The 24135-nt window shown below is 36.2% G+C and overlaps 1 protein-coding gene across 4 annotated transcripts in view; it reads right to left on the bottom strand.

The window, feature by feature from the left end:
• Positions 1–859: 859 nt before the first annotated feature.
• Positions 860–24135, bottom strand: part of stat6 (signal transducer and activator of transcription 6, interleukin-4 induced) — a 35690-nt gene continuing 12414 nt past the window's right edge. For 2 of the 4 annotated variants that reach the window (XR_014604112.1, XR_014604113.1), the window contains exons 6-22: positions 17583–17674; positions 17323–17471; positions 13709–13843; positions 13380–13556; positions 11252–11339; positions 10966–11088; positions 6337–6429; positions 6028–6231; positions 5619–5713; positions 5384–5517; positions 4661–4810; positions 4437–4497; positions 4161–4259; positions 4013–4033; positions 3219–3293; positions 2339–3038; positions 860–2119 (exon numbers count right to left, since the gene is read on the bottom strand). Coding sequence is in view for 2 of the 4 variants with exons in the window: in XM_084098589.1 (XP_083954715.1) it covers positions 2960–3038; positions 3219–3293; positions 4013–4033; positions 4161–4259; positions 4437–4497; positions 4661–4810; positions 5384–5517; positions 5619–5713; positions 6028–6231; positions 6337–6429; positions 10966–11088; positions 11252–11339; positions 13380–13556; positions 13709–13843; positions 17323–17471; positions 17583–17674 (1775 nt within the window). In the remaining 2 variants the exon portion in view is untranslated. Of the gene's footprint in view, positions 3039–3218; positions 3294–4012; positions 4034–4160; positions 4260–4436; positions 4498–4660; positions 4811–5383; positions 5518–5618; positions 5714–6027; positions 6232–6336; positions 6430–10965; positions 11089–11251; positions 11340–13379; positions 13557–13708; positions 13844–17322; positions 17472–17582; positions 17675–24135 lie in introns of all 4 variants that reach the window. The other 2 variants (XM_084098589.1, XM_084098588.1) reach the window with 1 other exon arrangement.

The following is a 24135-nucleotide window of genomic DNA, read 5'->3' on the forward strand; positions in this document are numbered from 1 at the left end:
CCCAACCCCCCAACCATGTCATTTTCAAAACTACTGTTTCAGGCATTTTCAATGAACTTTTTCTGCCATAAATCTGCATGCATAAATTTTCTGTTTAGATTAGTGGGTTTGGCATTATTTTGTGTGTACATAGCTAAACTTAGGCAAAAGCAATTATATTTTGTCTCGGGCAAGAGAATATTTGTGTAATTCATTGTAAAAGAAATTTCAAACCTCACTAATGAGCAAAATTGGTTCAAAACATCATGGATACAGTGACCGTTCCTGTTTTTCACAGATGGAGAGGGATTTGTTAAGGTAATTTAGTCACCTCTTCCTCATTGGCCTGCGATTAGAGGATTGCTGAGCGACTGAGATGTCTGGATTTAAATGCACATTAATGTTCTTGTAGCATTTGGATCTGATAGAATGAAAAGGCAATTACTCCACCCAGGTGTTCTGTCACTCTTTTCACCTCTGCAGTCTTTCCACTCTTCTACTAGTGTCTTGTTGTTCAAGATCTGACTGAAGGGAGACCAGAGGGCTCACCATAGGGCTCTGTAAAATCAGTTATCATTTTGTCATCAGTCTTGTGTAAAATGTAAAGATGACCTTTTTTGACTGTTGAAGCTAGCTGAGTATAAATCATAATTTCAAGTTAGTAATTGTCTCTTCTTTGGTAATTTAATGAGGGTGGAGTCTGAAATAATGCCACAGTGCTTATTTCATGAACGATTTATTTTTTATTTTTTACTCTCTCTAAATTAGCAGTAATCTTCGTTCAACGCAAAATGATAATTTTTTACTCTTATGAAACATGAGACAATCATTTATTCTGTAGAAATCCAGAACTATTGAATTATCAGGCAAGAGTCTTGAATGGTATTTTGACTTTATTTATCAGATTTTTAACATGGAAATTTGAATATTTCTTTGAAAAAAATCATATATACCTGCTTTACATATTTAGTCACATGTATTAAATGAAAAAAATTGCAACTTTGACATTTTTTTTAATGACAAATGCATTAAGTGCTTTATGCTCTTCTTTGGCAGGTAACAGGATTTTGATGAAATCTTCAGGATCAATAATCAGGCAGGAGTATATCTAGCACAATCATCCGTTAGAGCTACAGAAAGACCATCTGAATAGACAACAGAGACGAAATTGTGTGGTATTTCCCAAAAAGGACTAAATACATACAGACAGTTACAGATGGTACCTTTGAAAAACATCCCATTTGATATTTTCCTAATCAAAGCACTAAGATGAAAGATTTATATTTTACAAGATAGAGAACAGTATTGTTGAATGGCAAAAAAAAAAAATAAAAAAAAAAATCACATTTTATGGAAAGGAAAATGTATATTACATTCAAATTTTAAGAAAGTTGACTTATAGCACTAAGGACTAAATACAGAAGAGGTGAACACATAGAACACTGTAGAGTATGTAGAGACAGTATTATGTCTACTTTTTATATGAAAACTTACTTTCCTTATTTTGTCCATACAAGATGTAGTTTACATGATTCATACTCATAAATGATGTAATGAGAGGTTTGCGAAATTTAGTTATATATCATATGGTGCGATTAAAGGTGGGGACACAATTAACGACTGTAAGGCCAATTATGAATGTAATTTGATACTTACGACTGATCATGCCCAAACGCACCGAGTCAAAGACAGTTGCGTTCAGTCGGTGTTCACAATCGGTGTTTAAAATCTACTCCAGTCATTGGAAACAGTCTGTAAGTGTGTTCAGTTCAGTTTTGGAATATTTCAGCTAGTCGTTAAGTGTGTCCCCGGCATTAAGGAACAAATGATACAAGACAGAGTTAAGTAAAACTCACAAGTGGTATCCAGTTAATAAAACTGTGATTTTAGCTTTACTGGCTAAAGCGGATTGTAGAATCATATGAATACTGAATATTGAAAATGCCATTACAAACAACTCATGCAAATAAAACAGCCGAATGAAAAACTGTTTATATGGAAAATGGTACAAAAGTAATAATTGCATATAGTTTAATAAAACCTATGCCTATGTCTAAAAGAGAACATGTGATGCTATTCGTTTTAGCTTACCCTGAACAATCGGTCTCATTCAGGACATTGTGAGTAAAATATTGTTAATCTACAGGGTGGGCCATTTATATGGATACACCGTAATAACATGGGAATGGTTGGTGATATTAAAGTCCTGTTTGTGGCACATTAGTATATATTAGTACACACCACCCATCTTGAGGAGTTTGCCCCCTCACATATACTAATGTGCCACAAACAGGACTTTAATATCACCAACCATTCCCATGTTATTACGGTGTATCCATATAAATGGCCCACCCTGTACTCTGGTGACATAACCACACTGAAATATACTAAATGTTTTTTCTGCATCATCATCGTCATAAAAAAACTTCTGGTATACAAAAATGTTTGATTTTAATCTATTTGGTCTGTCAATGGGAAATACAACCACTTGATAGTTTCACTTGTCAGTTACAATGCTGCTTTCAAGAGTATTCATAAGACCGAAACAGGGAATGACTAAGCAGTTTAGGTACTACAAGCTAATGCGCAAAAGCTTTTTTTGCCAACACTTCACCTGCTTACTCATAGAAATTATACAAGTTGCTATTAAACATTCCCTATGATTATTGAGTTAAACACACTGGTCCTTTAAACTGCATGTTTAGTGTGTTTTTTTGTTTGCGGGAGGAAGCGAGTGTGATGCCTAGTTGTTATACAATCCATGCGAGAACAATCCATGCCCCCCCCACCCCCCAAAAAGACACTTTACGTCCATTGATTCCTGACTGTGAATTTAGGAAAAAAAATGCATCGCTACAGATACACTTGTAGTTGTAACAAATGGGTAATGTGTCCTTTTAGGACACGTGAATTGGTCTGGAAGTTCATGGAGCCCCAAGCCATCTGATAGCCCTTCTCCAACAAGAACAGAGTGTACCTCTTAATGATGTACCTCAAATTGATCCAAAATTCCCTCCAGCGAATCCATGCCCATGGGTTCATCTGAGGGAGCTGGTGGCCTGTAATAGAATAAAGAAAGATGAGAACGTTAATAAAGAACAGCTGTGTGATTGATGCCAAGACATTAATGCTATAGTTTACCTAAAATTTTGTCATCATTTACTCATGTCGTTCCAAACCTGTATGCATTTCTTAAATACAAGGGATTTGCATATAACATTAATGTGACTGTGACTTACATGGATGACGGGTAGATTGATCCTGAAACAGACACGGGGTCTGGCATATATGTGGGTGTACAATTACTAGGATGCCTGGGAAGAGCAATAGAATGACAACAGTCAACATTGTTGTTTATTAAAGAAATCAACCATTTAATTCAGCAAGGAGGCATTCAATTGATGTGACTTTTAAAAGTTTTCTTTTAACAAATACAATGGTTACATTCATCAAAGATTTTTGGTTTCACCAAAAAAAAGGTTTCCAAATCAGAATATTAGAATGATTTCTAAAGGATCATGTGACACTGAAGACTGGAGTAATGATGCTGAAAATTCAGCTTTACCATTACAAGAATAAATTACATTTTACAATTAAAAAAACAGTACAAAAATGGCTATTTTAAATTATAATAATATTTCTCAATATTAGAGTTTTTACTGTATTTTTGATCAAATAAATCCAGCAATGGTGAGCCTAAGAGACTTCTTTAAAAAAACTTTGAACAGTGCATTTTATTTAGTACTGAAAACTATTTTTTTTTAAACTGTGTGTATGTGTGTGCTTAAAGTATTTTGTTGTTAGCTTAGCAATGTGATAAAGATTGTGAGCTCTTTTAAGCTTAATATGCCTATTAACAGTGTTTCAAATTGGAGACTGTTTTGGCTAGGATGCCTCCAAAGCTTGTCATTGATGTGTAAGTTTATAACAAAGCCTTCTGATCAAAAAATATGATCGACATTTCCATTCCTACATGATCCACAAGCAGACAGATGTGAATGAACTTCCGAAGCCAAAGTATAATTATACTTACGGTGAGAAATGACTCTGATTCCTGTGGAGAGAAAAGAGGTATTTTAAACACCACACAATTAAGACTTTTAAAAATAACTATACTGCAACAATGTGTACATGAGGCTGTTTGATTGTTTCATTGAAGATCTGATTGCTCCAATACGCACATGTTTGGTCCATAGCCTGGGACCATAGATTGGTCATAGAAATCCTGCGGGAGTTCAGTCTGAGGTGGTATGCTGGGTGTGGAGGAGCTAAGGTCTCCTCTTATCATGAAAGAAAACATAATTATGTTATTTCCCTGTCCTAATATAGAAGTTCTCTATATATACCCCAAGTTATCGTTGTTAACATAAGAAAATGGCTCTGTGCTCATTAAATTATGCTTCACTTTATAAAATCTTTGAAACATGATATACATTTACAGCAGAAATATGACTTACGGGTTGACTACTGTTGTTAGTTTGAATGGCAGGTATCCATCAGGATTAGGGGGGGAAAGCACTGTTTCAGGACACAAGAAAACAGAAGCATAAATATTGGACTGTTTCTGTTATGCATACTTTTTAAAGAAATATTTAAATATACAGATACATTTTGTGCATTTTCTCTTTTTTGGTGAAACCTTAAAATATAGATATTATCTTTAAAAGATCCTATTACTTGCCTGTAAAGAATTTCTTAAATACTTCAGTCTTTACAAAGTCTGGATACACATAACTGATGCAACTAATATCCCGTATGCGGTCACCAAGGCCAGCTGAGTCCAGATCCTTCTTGGTGAAAGGTTGGATATTCTGGATTTTCCTGCCTCCATCTGAGCAGAAACAACAATGACATACAAGTTATTACTTTTAAAATGACACAGTTCTTGAACATTTGATCTCAATCCACTCACATTAGTACATATTTTACTAACGTAATCATTTTCTGTTGGGAATCATTTTTGTTGACTTAACTAACAGAGCAGTAGATCTGTAGTTCCCAGCATGCTTTGCATGGGACTGCATTAGGCGATTCAATGTTGGAAATTAGTTGGAAATTTATGTGTTTTTCAGTAAAGACAAAAGACTTGGCGGAGAAAGATGAAGACAAGCTTGCAGGGGTGGGTTTAAGCAGACTAAATGATTGGGGAATTCTTGCATATATAACTAGAAAGAAGTCTGACAGAAGATGCAGTACTTTTTGATTAAAAATCCATTTGTAAATCATTTAAAATAAGATATATAACATGCACTTAGGAAATAGACGGGGCGAATTTTCATTTCATGCCAACTTTAAATTGTAAAGATATTTTACTGTATTTCTGATCAAATAAATTAAACGTTTGAGCATAAGGGACTTCTTTTGAACAGTAGTGTATCGTACAGTATAAATAATTGAGACTTACTATCACTGGGACCCACGTAGGCAATGGTGATGCCACCCATTTCTGAGTCACTAAAGCGTAAAAGAAAGGTGCCGTTGGGCTTGTTTTGGAGGAGGACATGGAGATGATGTTTTCCAATGAAGCCAAAGATCAATCTGCAGGGGCAATGAGAAGTAGATTTCTATAGTAGTTCTCTTTAGTTATCTCGTCTAGTTCTCATTAAAGTGGAAAACCAACTGAGGAAGTGTAACTGTACCCTTCACTCCAATAGTCTCTCAGGCATTTCTTCGTAAGATCAATCACCCCTTCAAACCACTGCCAGAAGGTGAAGTTTCGACCAGGCAGAACTTCCTGTGTTAAAACAGTCACAGAAATAATTATTCACACCAATTCGCCAGTCAAACCTTCTGTGAATGTTATCTACAATAAAAAAATTTTTTATTAGGTGCTAGGGTCTCTAGACTCTTTTTTATTTTGTTTAGAGGTCTCGAGACAGCATGGAAAAATCTTATCCAACATTGTTTCACTATGTAAATGTTGTCAGTGAGCTAATTAAAGCATAACTAAGAAAAATAATCAACTAGCTTGCTGTTAAACAACACATGCTCATAATATATAGTAAATCAATGTACGTAAACAAAGTGCAAAATGCAAGTTAGTGGCACCTTGTTGAATTGAGCCCAGGACACCGGTATATTTCCGAAATCTTCAGCAATGTCTGGCTGGTCAAAGATCTTCTGTGCAAGAAAGTGAAGGTTGTATCTGTCCAAGGCCCGCTGCGTCTGCACCTCAGACATGAACTTACTGTTAAGAGCTTCACACATCTGCTTCCAGGGCACACGTTCCGGAATGACGAACGGTATCCTGTTCTGAATTCAGCACAACACAAGGCACATGTTGCCTATTTGAACATTGAAGAGGGTTGACAACAGGAAAACAAAAGAGCTGTTGTGTGGTTGTTCTGTGTTACTCACAGGCTCAGAGAAGGCGCAGTCCCATATGATGGTCGCCATAGCATTGATTTCCTGACTACCATGTACAATTACAACCACAGGAAGAGAGATTGTCTGGGAGAAGAATAAGACAATCAGTTATTTCTGTTACAACACATTTTATATACATCAGTCCCTCCAGGATTTCGTCATCACAGAATTCAATGCATATAAAGCAAACTCTGCCAACTATTGGGTTATTGTAATTAACTTAAGCGTGACCGGTGTCTGAGGCACGTGTAACATCACAGCAAGATTCTTTGGCGGACGAGTGCCCATGAGTATAAAAGGGTGCCTGTTTTACACGTCATCAGCCTTTTTTGTCTTCAGGAGCCGTTTTGTTTGTAGCAGGTGATAATCAAAGACAAACTATGGATAAACCAAGCAGCACGTGCTTTAAAAAGTGCGTTTCATGACACCTGCGCATACCCACGATCTTTGCGTTGTTTGCTTGGGAACAGAGCACGTGCTTCTAGCACTTGAGGCATGCGTTCACAGTGAAGAAGCTCCTCTCACGCTTTGCCTTCTCGAGAGATGAGGAACAACCATATGCACATCGCGGTTCGGGTCCTGCTGTTGCTGACTTAAATAGTGGGGATCACAGGTCAAAGAATTTCGCTTTCTCAGTCCTCGTTTGCCAGCTTGAGCGATCTGCTGGATCAGGAAGCCCATTCTATGGTATCTTTCGATCTAGCAGAGAGCATGTTGCTGGTGCCATCTGGTTGTTACTCTAGTAATTCTGTGTGATTTTAATTTTCAATGTACTATATTTTGGGTTCATCTTTAGCCAGCAATATAGTTAACAGTGCTGGGTTGCCAAATAACCAAAATTGGGTTGTTTTTTACCCAGCATTTTTTGGAGTGCAGATTTATATCAGTATATTTTGTTTAAAAAAAATTAAAAATCAATCACTCTCTCTGAGGGCAGTAAAACTTTATGATGGATACTAACACGCTCATGCATTTAGCGAGGTGTTAGAGAGTGGTCGCTTGTCTGAGGACATCCTGCTCCCTCACCTGCTAGATCTAGGGGTTGATGCTGAGTGTATGAAGTTATGTGGGCAATGAAGAGTCCCTCTGACAGTGGCGTCTTTAAAGGGATACTCCACTTTAAAAAGAAAATTCTGTCATCATTTACTCACCCTCATGTTGTTTCAAACCTGTATGAATTTCTTTCTTAATATTTATATAATAAATATTTAGAAGAATGTCAGTAACCAGACAGTTTCTGGTCTCATTGACTTCCATAGTAGGAAAAAAATATACTATGGAAGTCAATGAGACCAGAAACTGTCTGGTTACTGATGTTCTTCTAAATATCTTCCTTTCTGTTCAGCAGAAGAAAGAAATTCATAAAGGATTGAAACAACATGAGTGAGGTGAGTATATGATGACAGAATATTCATTTTAAAGTGGAGTATCCCTTTAAGTGGGGCCTTAAGTGGCCCCCATTATAGCCCTGCTTTTGGGCTTCTGGCTGAGGCCTGGCCCGCAAGGTAGGGAGGAAGGTGTAGTTCCCTTGCTATGAAGCAAAGCAGCTTGGGGTTTTTTCACTAACGCCTGACAATCTGGGCTTGGGAGTAGTGCTACTATATAACTTTTGCAGGTCACATAGGATGTGCCCTGGGGGTGACACGCTTTTGACTCCGAGCTAAGCTCCGTAGAGTCATTTAGTGCTATATCCAATAGGTTTGTGCATACTCAAAACTTAGTGAGACGAGCACTAAAATAAATAAAACTAAAACTGAAATAAAAATAAATTAAAAAAATTAGAAAAATAAAAACTTGATAATATATAAAAATAAAAACAAGAAAATTACTAAAACTTTAACTAAAATTAAAATGAAAACGGAAAATATAAAAATAAAAACTAATTCAAAATGTTAATAAACACTATATATCTGAATGATACTAAAATAACACTGATTTGAGCCAGCTTCCATTTTTGTCTTATTTCAACGATTTTAACGATTTCACAAGCTAGTGTGCTAATATACAAGCTAGGGTCTAACACAATTCTGCATTTCTATGTATGAACTCGAGGTTCATGTGGGGTGCGGACTGGATCGATTCCATTCCTAGAGCTTCTGAACAAATCTTTGGGGTGCGGACTGATTGGGCAGTGAACCCGAGGTTACCCCGTGAGTCAGCCCTAGAGCTCCTCCTGTCCCGATTTAAGGGAAAGATTTCTTAGGCGTGCAGAAAGAACACCACAGACACAGTGTAATCACCACGGGAAAATCTCAAGAGTAAAACTGGGAGTTGTGAAAAATATAATACACCGGTGTTTTGCCAGATGAGAAGTTTATCTATGTATCATCTTTTTACTCTTTTAATTCCTTTTATAATTGTTTTAATTTTCCTTGCTTTTATTTTGTGATTATTTTAATTCCTTTCTGTGTAAAGCACTTTGAATTACCATAGTGTATGAAATGTGCTATATAAATAAACTTGCCTTGCCTGCCTTGACTATGTTGTGGTTACCATTGCCTTGTGCATGGGGGACAAGAACCACAATTTCAGTAATTATGCACAAAAATATTTGGTAACACTTTACAAGGTTTCATAAGTTACAACTTGTTAACTACATCAATTAACATGAAGTTATATTTAACTGCACGTCTACAGCATTTACTAATCTTTGTTAATGTTAATTTCAACATTTACTAATACATTGATAAAATCAAAAGTTGTATTTGTTAACATTAGTTAATGCACTGTGAAGTAACAAGAACAAACAACGAACAGCTGTATTTTTATTAAATAACATTAACAAACATTAACAAATACGGTAACAAATGTATTGCTCATGGCTAGTTCATGTTAGTTAATATATAAACTAATGTTACAAATGAAACCTTATTTAAAAGTGTTACCAAATATTTTACAGGTAATTATACTCTTATTGTCACTAACACTAATTACATAAGTACATCATGATTATTGGTGGGTTTATACGGCAAAACACACACACACACACACAATATTATATATATATATATATATATATATATATATATATATATATATATATATATATATATATATATATATATATAGTGATATGTACATACACACACATACAGTCAACCCAAAATGTATTTAGACACCTTCAACATTTCTCACATTATCAGTTTATTCGCTATAGTTTAGAAAATGGTAATAAAATATGACAAGAACTAAGAGTTATCAAATCAGTTGATATTTCACTGGTTTTGGCCATCCTTCTGTTACACTGTCTCACAAATGAATAAGTAAGGTTGAATTGCTGTCAGCTGTTAAATATAAGTACACAATTAGATAATATCAATTTAGGTCAACCAATTACCAAGCAATGCTTAATTTTGTTCAGTCTGTGGTGTAAAAATGTTGCATTAGCAATTAAAGAAACAACACTTAAGCAAAACATGGTCAGGTCAAAGTGTCTGAATAATCTTTGTTCCCAAATTTGTATAAATTTTACTGGTAGTCCACAGTATGAAGAATCTTTGAGTATAATGTCACAGTTTACTTTATTTTGCTATCCTCACTTACAGACCCTTTCCAAAAAATTAGAATATCATGGAAAAGTTTATTTATTTCCATAATTCCATTCAAAACGTTAAACTTCCATAGATTATAGATTCAGGGCCCACAACTTAAACGATTTCAAATATTTAGTTGTTTATTTGTACATAATTTGGGCTTCCAAAACCCACGAAAACAGGATTTCAAAAAATTAGAATATTACATGAAATCACACAGTAATTACACAGTGATACCATGGTCATTGAACCAGGTTTTGGTTATTTTGGCAGTGTGGGCAGGTGCAAATCCTGCTGGAAAATGAAGGAAGCATGAAGTGCTCTGAAAATGTCCTGGTAGACGGCTGCGTTGACTCTGGATTTAATAAAGCACAGTGGACCAAAGTCCTCTTTTCTGATGAGAGCAAATTTTGCATCTCATTTAGAAACCAAGGTCCCAGAGTCTGGAGGAAGAATGGAGAGGCACACAATCCAAGATGCTTGAAGTCCAGTGTGAAGTTTCCACAGTCTGTGTTGGTTTGGGGAGCCATGTCATCGGCTGGTGTTGGTCCACTGTGCTGTCCACTCAACACAGCCGTCTACCAGGACATTTTCAGAGCACTTCATGCTTCCTTCAGTAGACAAGCTTTATGGAGATGCTAACTTCATTTTCCAGCAGGATTTGCACCTGCCCACACTGCCAAAAGAACCAAAACCTGGTTCAATGACCATGGTATCACTGTGTAATTACTGTGTGATTTCATGTAATATTCAAATTTTTTGAAATCCTGTTTTCGTGGGTTTTATGAGCTGGAAGCCCAAATTATGTACAAATAAACAACTAAATACTTGAAATCATTTAAGTTGTGGGCCCTGAATCTATAATCTATGGAAGTTTAACGTTTTGAATGGAATTATGGAAATAAATAAACTTTTCCATGATATTCTAATTTTTTGGAAAGGGTCTGTACATAAATGAACTATAGTGTCCTGCACCCACTAGTAAAAAATATCAAACATTTTATCTGGTGTCTGATTAATTTTTGGTTTGACTGTATAATATATAATGATATATTATATAAATCAGTAAAAGAAGAGGGGCAACCACCTGAATGGAATAAGGGCTCTCACAGCCTGTGATGGTTATTTCAGTGTTGAACAACAAAGCAAACTTTTCCTCCGTCACTGATTCAGAGCCTTTCCTGTCAGCTCGTTTGATCTTCTTTATGGACTGAAGAGGAGAAAACATGTCTTATTAGAGTGATTTTTCTCAAAAACATTACCTTTACATGACAATATCGATATGACAACTAGATAAAGCAAAAAAACAACACTCTCAATGAGCTGTTTGTGACAGAACAGGGCAAATCCATCTATTTTTCACCATCACCCACCATGTTTCTAAAGGTAGCACATGTGCTCTTGCTGGCGGTGTTGTGTTCTAAGATGGCCGTGTAGTTGAGAAGATCACCAACATTTTCACTAAGTGGAGAAAAACAGACAGCAAATGATTATAAAACATTTGCATATTTTATATGTGTATATTAGACCTCTAAAATATTGTATCGCCTCTGTATGGTTAACAGCTCAACTGAAACCCTGAATCTGTTCGCTTATCTTGTTGTGCCTCGACTTCCTCTTTAAGTCTGACAGCAACAAAGCCTGTCAAATGTATGACATGTATGACATCTTGTATGGGCAGATTTCAACAATTGGCAAAGGCACAAAAGTAACATTACGACACAATTACACGCAAGTTATAGATCAAAGATACTGCGCATGCAGTAACAGCACATGCAACATTCTTCAGCATCATATTTTCTGTTCAGTATTGTTTCTTTGGTATAGAGATGGGCATAAATACATGAAATGTATTTTTTTTTTAAATACAAAACACATCAGTTGAAATGGATCAAAATAAAATACCAAATACTGTGTGGAATTTTTATTTATTTAAATACAAATACAGTATTTAGTATTTAATACACAAAATACATGTGAAATTGGCCATTTAGTTTAGCATCACTATTAGGCTGAAATCTTTCTGGACCTATTCTGAATTTTCATGTAACAACTTAAAAACCTTTGTCTTAATTTCACCTACCTCTACCACCAAATTTTCAAAAAGACAGGGTTTAAGGCATCTGTGTGCCATTTCTATACCGATTGACCAGGTTACACTGCAGTCTATTTATTAATTGTGGTGAACACTACTTAGGAGGAACACTACTCGGAGGAAGTTCACTACTCGGAGGAAGTTCATAAGGGGTTAGGCTTTCATTTTGGACAGGGCTGTCCAAAATGAAAGCCTAACCCCTTATGAACTTCCTCCGAGTCCACACTTTTGTGACGTAATACTGCTTTAGCCCTGTCCCAAATGGCACACATAATGTACACTTGAGGTCTTGTTCATTAAGTCCACAAAATCTGAATGATGTTCTGTTTAAACCTTACAACCAACAAGTAGAATCAACCATGACATCCTCACCAAATCTTACAGGAAATCAGCAGCCTAATGAAGAGGTTGACTGGCATTTTCAAAATACAAAAATACTAAGCTTAAATGTGTTTAAATACAAATTACATTTGATTCTTTTCAAAGGCTTTAAAATACAAAATAGTATTTGTAATACATGTATCTGAAATACTGCCCATCCCTATATACATATATATATTTATTCTCAGAAGTCGTTACAAGATAAATTCAATTTTGCATGAGTTTTAAAATTGCAAAATAGGAGAAAAATACTGTGCGATCTTAATTTAGTTAGTATCTGTGAATAACATATAAAGTCTATAAAGCTGTCTATATATCTTTTAAAATAATACGGTAACACTTAACAATAAGCCTTGATTCTTTAACATTAGTTTATGCATAAGGCATCATGAAAAAAAACAATGCAAAAACAAGCCATTACTTGATGCCATTACAATGATTCTTCAGAAATAATACTAATATGCTGATTTGCTGCTCAAGAAAATTTTTTTATTATCAATGTTGAAAACAGCCGTGCTGCTTGATATTTTTGTGGAAACCCATGATACATTTTTTTCAGGATTTGTTTATGAATAAATAAAAAAAACAGCATTTATATGAAAAGTAAATCTTTTGTAACATTATAAATGTCTTTACTGATCAATTGAATGCATCCTAGCTGAATACGGTAGTTGATGTAAAAAATTAGCATATATTTAAAACAGTATAATTTATTTATATTAATAAATGCTGTAAAATTATTGCTCATCGTTGTTTCAATGTATTTAGCAAAATTTTTGCTACCTTACTGAACCATACTGTAAAGTGTTATCCTTAATATAATTATTGCTATCAATTTATTGGCTTAATTTAGTACAGTTAATTCTAAAAAAAATTGCAATAAAATACAGTAATAAAACAAAATAACTTTTTATTTTAGACAAATTTTTTTTACTTAAAACAATAAAATATATATTTTTTCTGTATTTGTGATTCTTAATAGATACTTGTGTTGTGTGTGTATTTAAATAAGACAGCATACTTACTTGGGTACAATACTTTGTTGTCCCAGGTTTCTTGCTTGCGCCTCAGTAATAATCTGCGCTTTCAATACGACGGGTTTTCCAGGGGCCATCTTCTCTCCCAGCAGATAGCGTACAGTGGCGGAAAACTTGGATTGGGTTTTGATGACCTGGGGAGGTTGCTTGTCTACTACCAATGAACTGAGTTGCCAAGACAAAGAAAGTACAATATCAAAGGCTAGAAGAAAAAGCACTCACATTTTCACAAAATTGCATAATCATCTGTTGTGATTGCATGATGAGTAACTACACTGCAATCTCATCTTTCTCAGAACTGAAAGAGGCCTGAATACTTCTGTACGAGAGTCTGGAGCAGAAGTTCCAGGCTTTCCTGCAACGTGTGTAACTGTTCAGCCTCTCCGTGGTCCCTCTTCATCAACATGAGCTCCTGCCTCAGATTACTATTCACCCCAAGCAACTGCTCACACCTGCAACAGAAAAGGTAGGAAATAGAATGTGGAAGACACAGAGACAGAAGGCCAACAGGTTGCAAGACATGCATGACAACAAAACAAGGCGGAGTGAAACAAATATGATCCAGAGTACATTAAATATGGGTGCACTTGCTGCAAGGAGTCTGTAATGAAACTCTAGATGGCGCAGGCTAATAGGTCCTTAACTCAAATGCTTGCAATCATATCATTCTCTATAGGGCACAGCTGATTGGTTCCAATGAGCTTGCATGCTCATTTGCCTTAGCAGTACAACGCGCTTTGAAAAATCCAATGAAATTAAAAATCTAAGATAAGTGAACGGTCTTTCTTATGCTATATCAATATGTGTTTTGCGTGGTCTGCTTTGTCCATTGTTCTCTGCAACGTGATATCAGTCTTTTTGGATCAGGCACACATACTGTGGGGAAAATAATTATTTGATCCCCTGCTGATTTTGTAAGTTTGCCCACTTACAAAGAAATGAAGGGTCTATAGTTTTTATGGTAGGTTTATTTTAACGGATAGAGACAGAATATCAACCAAAAAATCCAGAAAAACACATTATATAAAGGTTGTAAATTGATTAGCATTTGATCGAGTGATCAATCCCCAAGCAACCAGCAAGAATTCTGCCTCCCACAGATTGGTTATGTGCCCATGTGGAACACAGATTAGCCGTGTCACTTTAAGAAAGTACTCCTAATGTCCTAATGTCAGTGGACACCTGTCCACAGAATCTGTATCTGCCATTCCAACCTCTCCACCACCATGGGCAATACCAAAGACCAAATGTCAGGGACCAGATTGTAGACCTGCTCAAGGCCGGAATGGCCTACAAGACCATCGGCAAGAAGCTTGGTAAGAAGGAGACTTTTGTTGGTGTGATTATTCGGAAATGGAAGAAATACAAAATGAAAAATCATCATCAAGATCTCATGGAGTAAAGGGTAAAGATAATCATGAGTAAGGTGAAGGATCAGCCCAGAACTACACGGGAGGAGCTTGTTAATGATCTTAAGACAGTTGGGACCACAGTCACCAAGCAAACCATTGGTAACACACTAACACCACAATGAACTGAAATCCTGCAGCGCCCGCAAGGTCCCCCTGTCTGAAGTTTGCCAATAAACATCTAATGATTCAGAGAAGGCTTGGGAGAAAGTGCTGTGGTCAGATGAGACCAAAATGGAGCTCTCTGGCATCAACTCAACTCGTCGTGTTTGGAGGAAGAGAAATGCTGACCATGACCCCAAGCCCATCCCTACAGTCAAGCACGGCGGTGGAAACATCATGCTTTTGGGCTGGTTCTCTGCAGAGCCATAGAGAGAGAGAGTTGCGACAACGGAAGTTCAAAATGCTTAGTTGTCACGTGATTCGCGTAGACCTCAGATAGTTCCAGGAAGTGCTTCGGAATCAACTAGCATGCTTTAAAACACAAGTTTATTTGATTCAGATGTACTGATAATATACAATCTTATTCTTTAAACGTCTTACCTTTTAAAAGTGCATCACAAACGGTCTGTTCTACCGCGCTGTTGTTACTTCCGGGAACTATTGAGAGGCTCTACGAGCCGCCATTGCTGTAAAAAAAGCGTTCCATTGTTGTCAATGGAGTTGTCGCAACTCTCTCTCTACATGGCTCTGGTTCTCTGGTAAGGGTACATGAAGACTTCACTGTATTGAGGGGCTGATGGATGGGACCATGTACCATCAAATCTAACCATTACCATAGTAAACATAGTAAACGCTTGAAGATACGCATAGTAAAAAAACATAGTGAACGCTTGAAGAAATCAGACCAATCATAAAGGATATCAGTCGTTTTTATTTTATCTGTCAGTAGCCTACGTCTCGTCTCTTTATACCGGACTCATAAAATAAAGCAACTTTTTTTTCGGGAGCTTCCTCTGTTTCTCTGACTGAAAATATCAGATAATAGAGTAGAGTCGAGAGAGTGCTAAAGCTCCTCAGGTCGTATTTTTGGTGGCATATATTTGTAGAAATTATCATTCTTTCTAAATGTTATGTAAATATGTCCTGTAACTACCAGATGAACAGAAACAGACGCGACTGAAGAAGTAAGTGTGTCCTCTTTCTTTTGTGAAATAGACCTAACGTGGTAATTTATTTCTGAGTGACTAATGTGCAATTTTGAGATAAATTAATTCATTATGATCGTATAACTTTTATTGTAAACCTGTGGTAAAACATCGATGCTTGGGTTTTAAATATTCAAGTAAACAACAAAAATGCCAGCAAACGGCCGCTTTTATCATGTTTGTTTTCAACGCTATTTCCAGTGATTTCTGATTAGTTTTCTGATAAAACTTCCATTTGTTGGTGAAATGATGGGTTAGTGTGACGTTGTTCCAGAGAGGCGTGTTACGGGCGTGTTTTAGTGAAGCGCTGTGGAGCTTCTGGCCCGACAGTGGAAACGCAGGCCCGGTGCTATTAGCCCGGCACGGCCCGTTTAAAGCCCTGGCTCGCACTGGCCCGACAGTGGAAACGCGGCTATTGTTCAAATCTCATTGTCATCTGCTCTGTTGGGGGGTAAGTTATGTATGCTATATTTTAGAGCAGCAGCATGTCTTACTTTCTCACAGAAGCATGTCATGTATGTATTGGCAGTAGCAAGTCCCGTACTTGCTCTGCAGCAGCAGCAGCAAAGCAGATCTATTCCACCAAGACCAAATATATCAACATTTTACCATGCCAAACACTCAGAGAGTTGTTATGACAGAAACATACAGTAGTTAATGCCGCAATGAAAACAACGTGATTTATATGAAATCTTGTCCACGAACCGCTGAAATTCAAAAGGCACAGAGAAACCAAACATTAAAACCATGAAGACAAACCTGTTGAGGTTTTCAAATAACAGCAACAAGATCTAATCACAACATTTAAAAAAAAAAAAAAAATCAGTTGATAATCAGTTGATGTCATATTAAAACTTTTGCATAATGTTGGACCTAAGCAGCTGATAGTGATAAATAAATTTAATTAAAAAGTTAACAATTTGGTTGTAAGGGCATTTCTGTTTACTTTTGTATGATAAACAGTGTTGGTACTGTGTTGGGTCACCACTTGACATCTAATCTGAATCCTGAAGTGAAACTAGATCTCTAAGAGAACTGTTTTCTTCATGCTCCACATTTCAAAAATGCATGACTAAATGATTCAAAAACGTAAAAAAAAAAAAAAAAGTGAAAAATGGTTAAATTGGGAGATAAAGTTCAAGAAGAAACATCCAGAAGTAGTGACAGAAATACTGTGACCTTGAAGGAAAAAAGCGTGACAAAGCCCACTGTTCAAGATGGCAAAAGAGGCCAAAGTAAACAAACTGAAAACTGAAAAGGAAAACCAGTTTGGTGGTGAAAGGTTTCACCAAACAAACCTCTTACAGGGAAAGATTTAGCTGATAAAATTCATACAGTAATACGACTGTAACAAAAAGGTCCAGTGGTCCTCACCATGTCTGCAGAAAGCCAAGGTTGTCATTGAAGTGCACGCCAATGGTTGCTCGGTGCTGTTCCCACCTCCAGGACTTAATTCTGAGAATAAGACAGGACTGGCACTGCTCCAGGGCGTACACGGCCTCTTGAAGAAGCTGCAAACGCTTCTATAAACTCGCACAGATATACAAACCGTGAAAAACAGCTCCATTATTAACGCTTTTGTCTTTACCCTGATGAACTTATTATGATGTTCAAGCATGCATTTGAGCTTTTACCTTTGCACAAACTGAAAAGTTGTACTCAAGCTGCTTTATGCGATTCTGTCTAATGACTTGATCCGAATGCTGTTGATCCAAATCATTTTGAACTGTAGGGAAACAAGAAAAAATTCATTAGATATACTGAGACACCTGTTTGCCTGTGTGCATGTAAGCCCTGATAATGATAACCCAGTCCAGGGGTTACAAACAGTTCACTTGTGTTGCGGTTCTTCATGGAGTTCATTTTATGTTCACAAATCTATGTAAATTAGTAATCTCTGGTTATCACCTACTATGGAGTACAGTTTTAAACAAGTGGTGTTTGCTTACTTCCTGTATATCATAAAATTGCAACAAGTGACTCTCTCATAAGGTATGAAAATTGCATCTGGGTCTGCTAATAAAGGTTGAAAGAGTGTGAATTATCCCCTAATTATGTTGAACAAATTTAGTATGAAGCGTTGATCGCTAAAAGGTTAAAGGACAGGTGATTCTGAACATTTGGAGGTGCTGCAAGAGATGTTAACAAGTTGTAGGGCTTTGTCAGAGCCACCGAATTAGACACACCGACTGTTTTTCCAACCCTGCCAATTTGGCATAACCATGGTATTTTATCTGTCAAGCGAAGCATCAACAACTTTGAAACTCTCAGCTCACTCCAGAGATTTACTCTCTACTTGAATCTACTTTTTGGTCTGATCACTTTTTGCTTCCATTTCCCTTTTAGGATGTTTGGCTGGGCAGTGCAAGCATTTCACACCTTCCAAACTCATAACAAATGCTCCAAGCTCATCTATTATGCTTCTGGTTTCCCATATATGGACTGTCTGCAAAATGGTTGACAGACAGAAAGCGTTTAATTGGCCAATCAAAATTATTCTGAAAGGGATTATATCTTAGGGAGATATATATACCTTTACCTTTACCTTTGATTTGGTAAACAGTTGCTTACAGTGCCTTTTAATTAATTAATACGTTTTAAAAGTAATAAATAGGATATAAATGTAATAAATAACTGAGTACTCAATTATCTGCATCACTGAACATAAATAACCATTAAACTGAATATTAACATATAGATATCAACAATTAATATAAACACAACATTTTACTATACATGTTACAAGCTAATTTCTGTAACATGAAAAAAATACTTTAATACTAATAACATCTCAAGTTATTAGTATTACACACAAAATCTGGAGCACTAACATGTTTTAAGCATAGCAAAACTGTCATTCCTTCATCCATCGCCCACATGCTAATATAAACAACCTCTGACAGAAGCTGAAAATGAGCATAGTGCTATTCCTGTTCAACTAGTGGTTAATGACGTATATTATGTTTTTGTTCATAGGCTCATAATGAGGAAAAGCAGAAAAACCTAACAGTTTACATAAATATTGTATATAAAAGCTTTGTCACACTACAGACTTTCAGTTTTGGCATATCACAACCTTGGATTTCACAAACACTGGATAATTTTTTTAATCATTGTTAAATTCAATTGCAAGATAATCAATCAATGATTTATGTTAGTCTTTTAGAGGAGCAAATGATGACGTTTTATAAGTTAAAAGAGTTGTATTATGGATTGTAAATATTTCCACATACTGAAGGCTATCACTGAAGAGACTTTCACAGCTTTCCACATTTATTCCATACAAAGACTACTACATAAAGACAGAAAATTTAAACTGACAGCTCATATAAGCGAATGTTTGAGCCTGCATTGCTGTACTAGGTTATCAAAAAGTCACCCACACTGCTAATCATGGTGAGACTTGTTGGAGCCTTCATGACGGAAATGACTATTTACACATCTGCTCCTCTAGGGCTATGTCTTATTGCATTTCTCCCTCGTGTTGCTGCAAAACTTTCTGTTAACCATTTCACAACAGCCATGCAGACAAAACCATGTGTGCAACTGCACAGGGCCTTTTGCTTGGCCTGCAATAATAGAGTTTTTTATATATACAAATCATTTTTAAATGGTTGATTTTGACACACACAAAAAAAAATCCTGTCTCAATTCCATTATGCAGTCAAGGTAAAAAAACAAAATCATTTTCATTTTCAATTTCAATTTCAGAAGTCACTGTGAGGATCGCTGGATAAAATTTTCAGCATAAGATTTCAGATAAGATTTTGTGGCTGAGCAGTTTTCCACAGCTAGTTGTTGTGGAAATGCTAATACTACGTGTATGATGATGCTTGTTAAAAATGTATTGCACAGTTATATTATGCAGTAGAACTTATAAAGCTACAATATCTATGTGTGTGTGACCATGATTCATGCACATACATGTCATGTGCACGGTAGTCTCACTGTCCTCCATCACACCCACCCCAACCCCACGTCAGACCTGTATGTAGCCGTTTATACAGTATATAGGGGTGATTAGGACTTTATAGTCGCTGAGTAAGAAAGTTGTGCTTGCCTTAGAGTGTCAGAGAAAATGTGTCATGCTCCACAAGATTCAGAATAAACTGACCTTCAGTTGGAAACTTTGCACATAGTTTACATTCTCCCCAAGAGTTCTTTTCCACTGTCATCAATAAGAAACTCTGTGACTGGCCAGGTCTTCTTAACAATATGTGACAAGTAGTTACCTTGCTAAGTGAGGGCATTATGACACTTTTCTTTTTAAAGCAGCTTTGAAATAATATGTATTATTAAATGTGATTTAAAAAACTAAGAATTAAAATACTTTAAAAGCATTTGATGACAAAATATATTGAACCTAGCAATTGAATGTGCTTTGACAGATGGAACCAACAAAAAAGGAAAACATTCAAACAACATGTTAAAACCTGAAAAGAGTTTTATACACATAGAATTAATCACTAGATCACCACCATGCAGCACTTCCCCCTCTTTTTCACTTTTAACAAAATCTTTACTAACTGTTTGGGTTTGAAAACACCTTTGATATCCTGAGTGCTTTGAACAAGGCAAGCTTGACCTTGTAGACCTAGATGGATTGATTGTTTTCCAATGTTTCAGACTATTTCATGAAATATATATCTTTATATGTCTAATCATTTATAAAATATTTATCTTTCATGAAATGGATTTATTCTTACTTCATAATAAGTAAGAATTATTGACGACATGAAGATGCAGTATCTTTACACACAGTGTGTACAGTGATTTTTTTCCTGTATTGCTGAAAACTCCCAACTGAGGTGTCTTAAAAGATAATTGTCCACCCTCAGTTTCTTCCCAGCTTTCAGTCTTAGCTGCAATTTCTAATTCTGGGAAGTCACATATGTTCATCTCTCCATTATGAGTTTCTAAGGAAAGTCTATAACTGTGGCAAAAACTTTTTTTCTCCAAATTTTCTTTGCCACTCAAATTAATCTTATGCCCAATTTTCCAGCAAAACTCTCAGCTGATATGCATTCACCTTCAGGTATTAAGTGTCCAATTTTTGTGATTTTTGCAGCCCACAGACTTTTTCCTGAGTGATATGTCTTTAAAATGTCCAGATTTAGAGCAGAGTTAAAAAGCAATGGTTCTTTTCTCAGCCACAAACTTTGGGCATTGTTTGACTCCTGAGAAATCTTGAAAAGTGTCAATGCTTTTAAGAGTGATCTATAAAATGATGTTAATCCTGCAAGATCCATCTTATTTATGTCCATCAGGAACAGGTGGCGATCTAGTCCCATGTTGCCTGCTTTCCTCAATAGGGTACACGCTTTCTCAGCCCAGCTCATGTCCTTCCCATTGAGGAGTCTCTGAGCTACTTGAAGTCTGATGGTCTTTACTCTGGATCTGATGTCCACTAGGCCTTGTCCTCCTTCCTGTCTGGGTTAGGGTTATCATCATTCTGTGCCAAAGGGAAGAGGCTATGAGGTTGTTACATATCAGCACCCTTTCCCTGTAGGACAGCTGGGGCACCAACCATTTCCAATGAGACAAACACGCACATACTTTCTCCAACAGGCCCTCCCAATTTTGCTTTCTGTACTCAGTTGTCCCCCAAAAAACTCCCAGATATTTAAAACATGCCCTTCCCCATTGTAAACCACCAGGAAGTGATGGACTTTTAGCAACTTGGCCACACCACACAGCATCGCTTTTACACCAGTAAACTTATAATTAATAATTAAGATAAAGATAATTTGACAGATTTCTGGGAGTTTAGAAAATTAATTTGTAGACCTGCCAGGTCTTTCCTTTAGTTTACATAACAAGGGTTCAATAATTATATTATAAAGTTGTCCCGAAAGGGAACAGCCTTGTCTAATTCTCCTCTGAACTTTCACAGGGATACTTAGGCCACCAGCTATTTTTATCATACTGTATATGTGGCTTCAGTGTACACTAACCGCATCATCAAAATGAAATTATCACCAAAACCAAAGGCCTTTAGAGCATTAAAGAGAAAAATGTGATCCACCCGATCGAAAGCCTTCTCTTGGTCTAATGATAAAAGTCCCATTTCAATCTTGTTATCAAAAGCATAGTCATATACATCTCTCACTAGGTTATCTACAATAGATCTATCGTTTATGCAGTAAGACTGATCTTTATGTATGATTTCATGCAGTACATTATTTAATGTGGTGACCAAACATTTAGAATTGATTTAGTAATCCGAAAACAAAACTGCCACAGGCCTCCAGTTCTTAAGAGTGTTAAATCCCCCTTCTTAGGGAGTAGTGCTAGCACTGCACGCTGAAAGCTCTTAGGAAGAATTCTTTCAGTGACACTTTTTTGAAGAACTTTAAAGTAATCATGTCCAAGAACTGGCCAGAAAGCCTTATAGAATTCACCAGACAATCCATCTATTCCAGGGCCCGTATTCATAAAGATTCTAAAAATCCTCTCAGAAAACTCTGAATTTAGCTTAAAAACTTTTACGTAGGAGTCTTAGCTTAAGAGCAATTCGGGACCGATCTGAGAGCAACTCTGAGTAAGGAAAAGACAAAAACTTTTATCTTAGTAAGGAGGCGGGGTTGACCCCGTTGCTATGTATGACACTATCTTTTGACGACTGTGATTGGTTGGTTGACCAAGAAGGAAAAAAAGAGTGATTTTAAGTATAGGGTCTATTCTAAGCCTTCACTTTGAAATTACATGCGTAATTTTTCCTATTTGACCATTCTCACACACACACACACACACACACACACACACACACACACACACACACACACACACACACACACACACACACACATTATATATGTGTATATAAATCCTTTTTTATTTATTTACCATGCTGTTAATTTCCTATAAGGTATTTGATTGGCTTAGAATGATAAAAATTGTTCCACTCTTTCCAATTACACTGATTACTGGCATGTCTATTTAAGTGGTGGTTTGAATGTTGGTTTTAATGTATCAAACATGGAATTTTCCCAGTTGCCAAATATCGTAATGTAGTGATTACTTTCATTTCTGGCGCTATGGCATTTCTGCGCTGTGTCGGAGATGTTAGCGTGTCTCTAATAAGATCAGTCACAAACATGATCCCTGCACGATCTAATATATAGCTTCTTATTAACTCACTGTCATCCATTGTCTGCAACACATTTCTTCTCCTTCTTCGTCTTTCTGTCATTTTCTCCTCTGCTAAAGAAACTCTTAAGCCTCTTAAAAGTCCTCGTTCGTGCTCCTAACAATTTTGAACTTAAGACCTCTTTTAAGGGTTAAGATGCTTTCTGAATTACTTTTTTCTTTACTAGGATTTTTTCTTCAATTTTAAGAGTAAACGCCCACATTTCTAAGAATTTTCTTAGAATTTTGTCACTAGGAGCTACTCTTTGCATTAAGATTCTTTATGAATACGGGCCCTGGTGTATGGCCTACAGAGAGTGCCATCACAGCAGCCGTGACTTCTTCAAAGGTAAGTTCAGGCCAGGAAATCTCTAAAAAAAGTTTGTGCTTTGAGGTTAAAACCGGAAGGTCATAAAGCAGCTCGTTTCTACATTGTTCATCTGATTTTTAAGAGCCGTATAAACTCCACAGCAATTTTACGCATTTCCGTTTGATCAGAAGTGTCTCGACCATTACAGTCTTTTAAACAGTACATCAATTTCTCTTGTCCTTTTTTATGCTCAAGGTTAAAAAATAAGGAGAATGCATCTCTCTTACTGTTACAAAACCTCCTTTCACTCTTTCATTTAAAACTGAGCTCAGCAGGTTAGTCTTTTCAGTCCACAGATCTTTAAGATTTACAGAGTCACTTGCAATCATACTTTGCTCAATACCAATAATTTCTTTTTCAAGACTTTTTTTATACAAAACGAAGAATGTGATAAATATTGTTGACAAAAATTCCTTATTTGTACCTTCCCTATTTCGCAACAATTCTTCTCACTCTTCCAGGACTCCCAAAAGAACATAAAATGTAAAAAAAAAAAAAAAAAAAAGTATCTTCTAATAATTTAGCATTAAAATGCCAATAATGACTTTTATGCATTCTTTTTATTAAGTACACTCAAATCAGACATTGAGGTGGGAAAAATAGTTTTTTAGAACTCTATTCCTCATGTTACAGTACGTGACATATAGAGTCTATCCAAATGTGCAGCAGAAACCTTCTCATTACTAATC

The sequence above is a fragment of the Abramis brama genome (genome assembly GCF_963993115.1).
Source record: "Abramis brama genome assembly, chromosome: 22".
Classification (NCBI taxonomy): Eukaryota; Metazoa; Chordata; class Actinopteri; order Cypriniformes; family Leuciscidae; genus Abramis; species Abramis brama.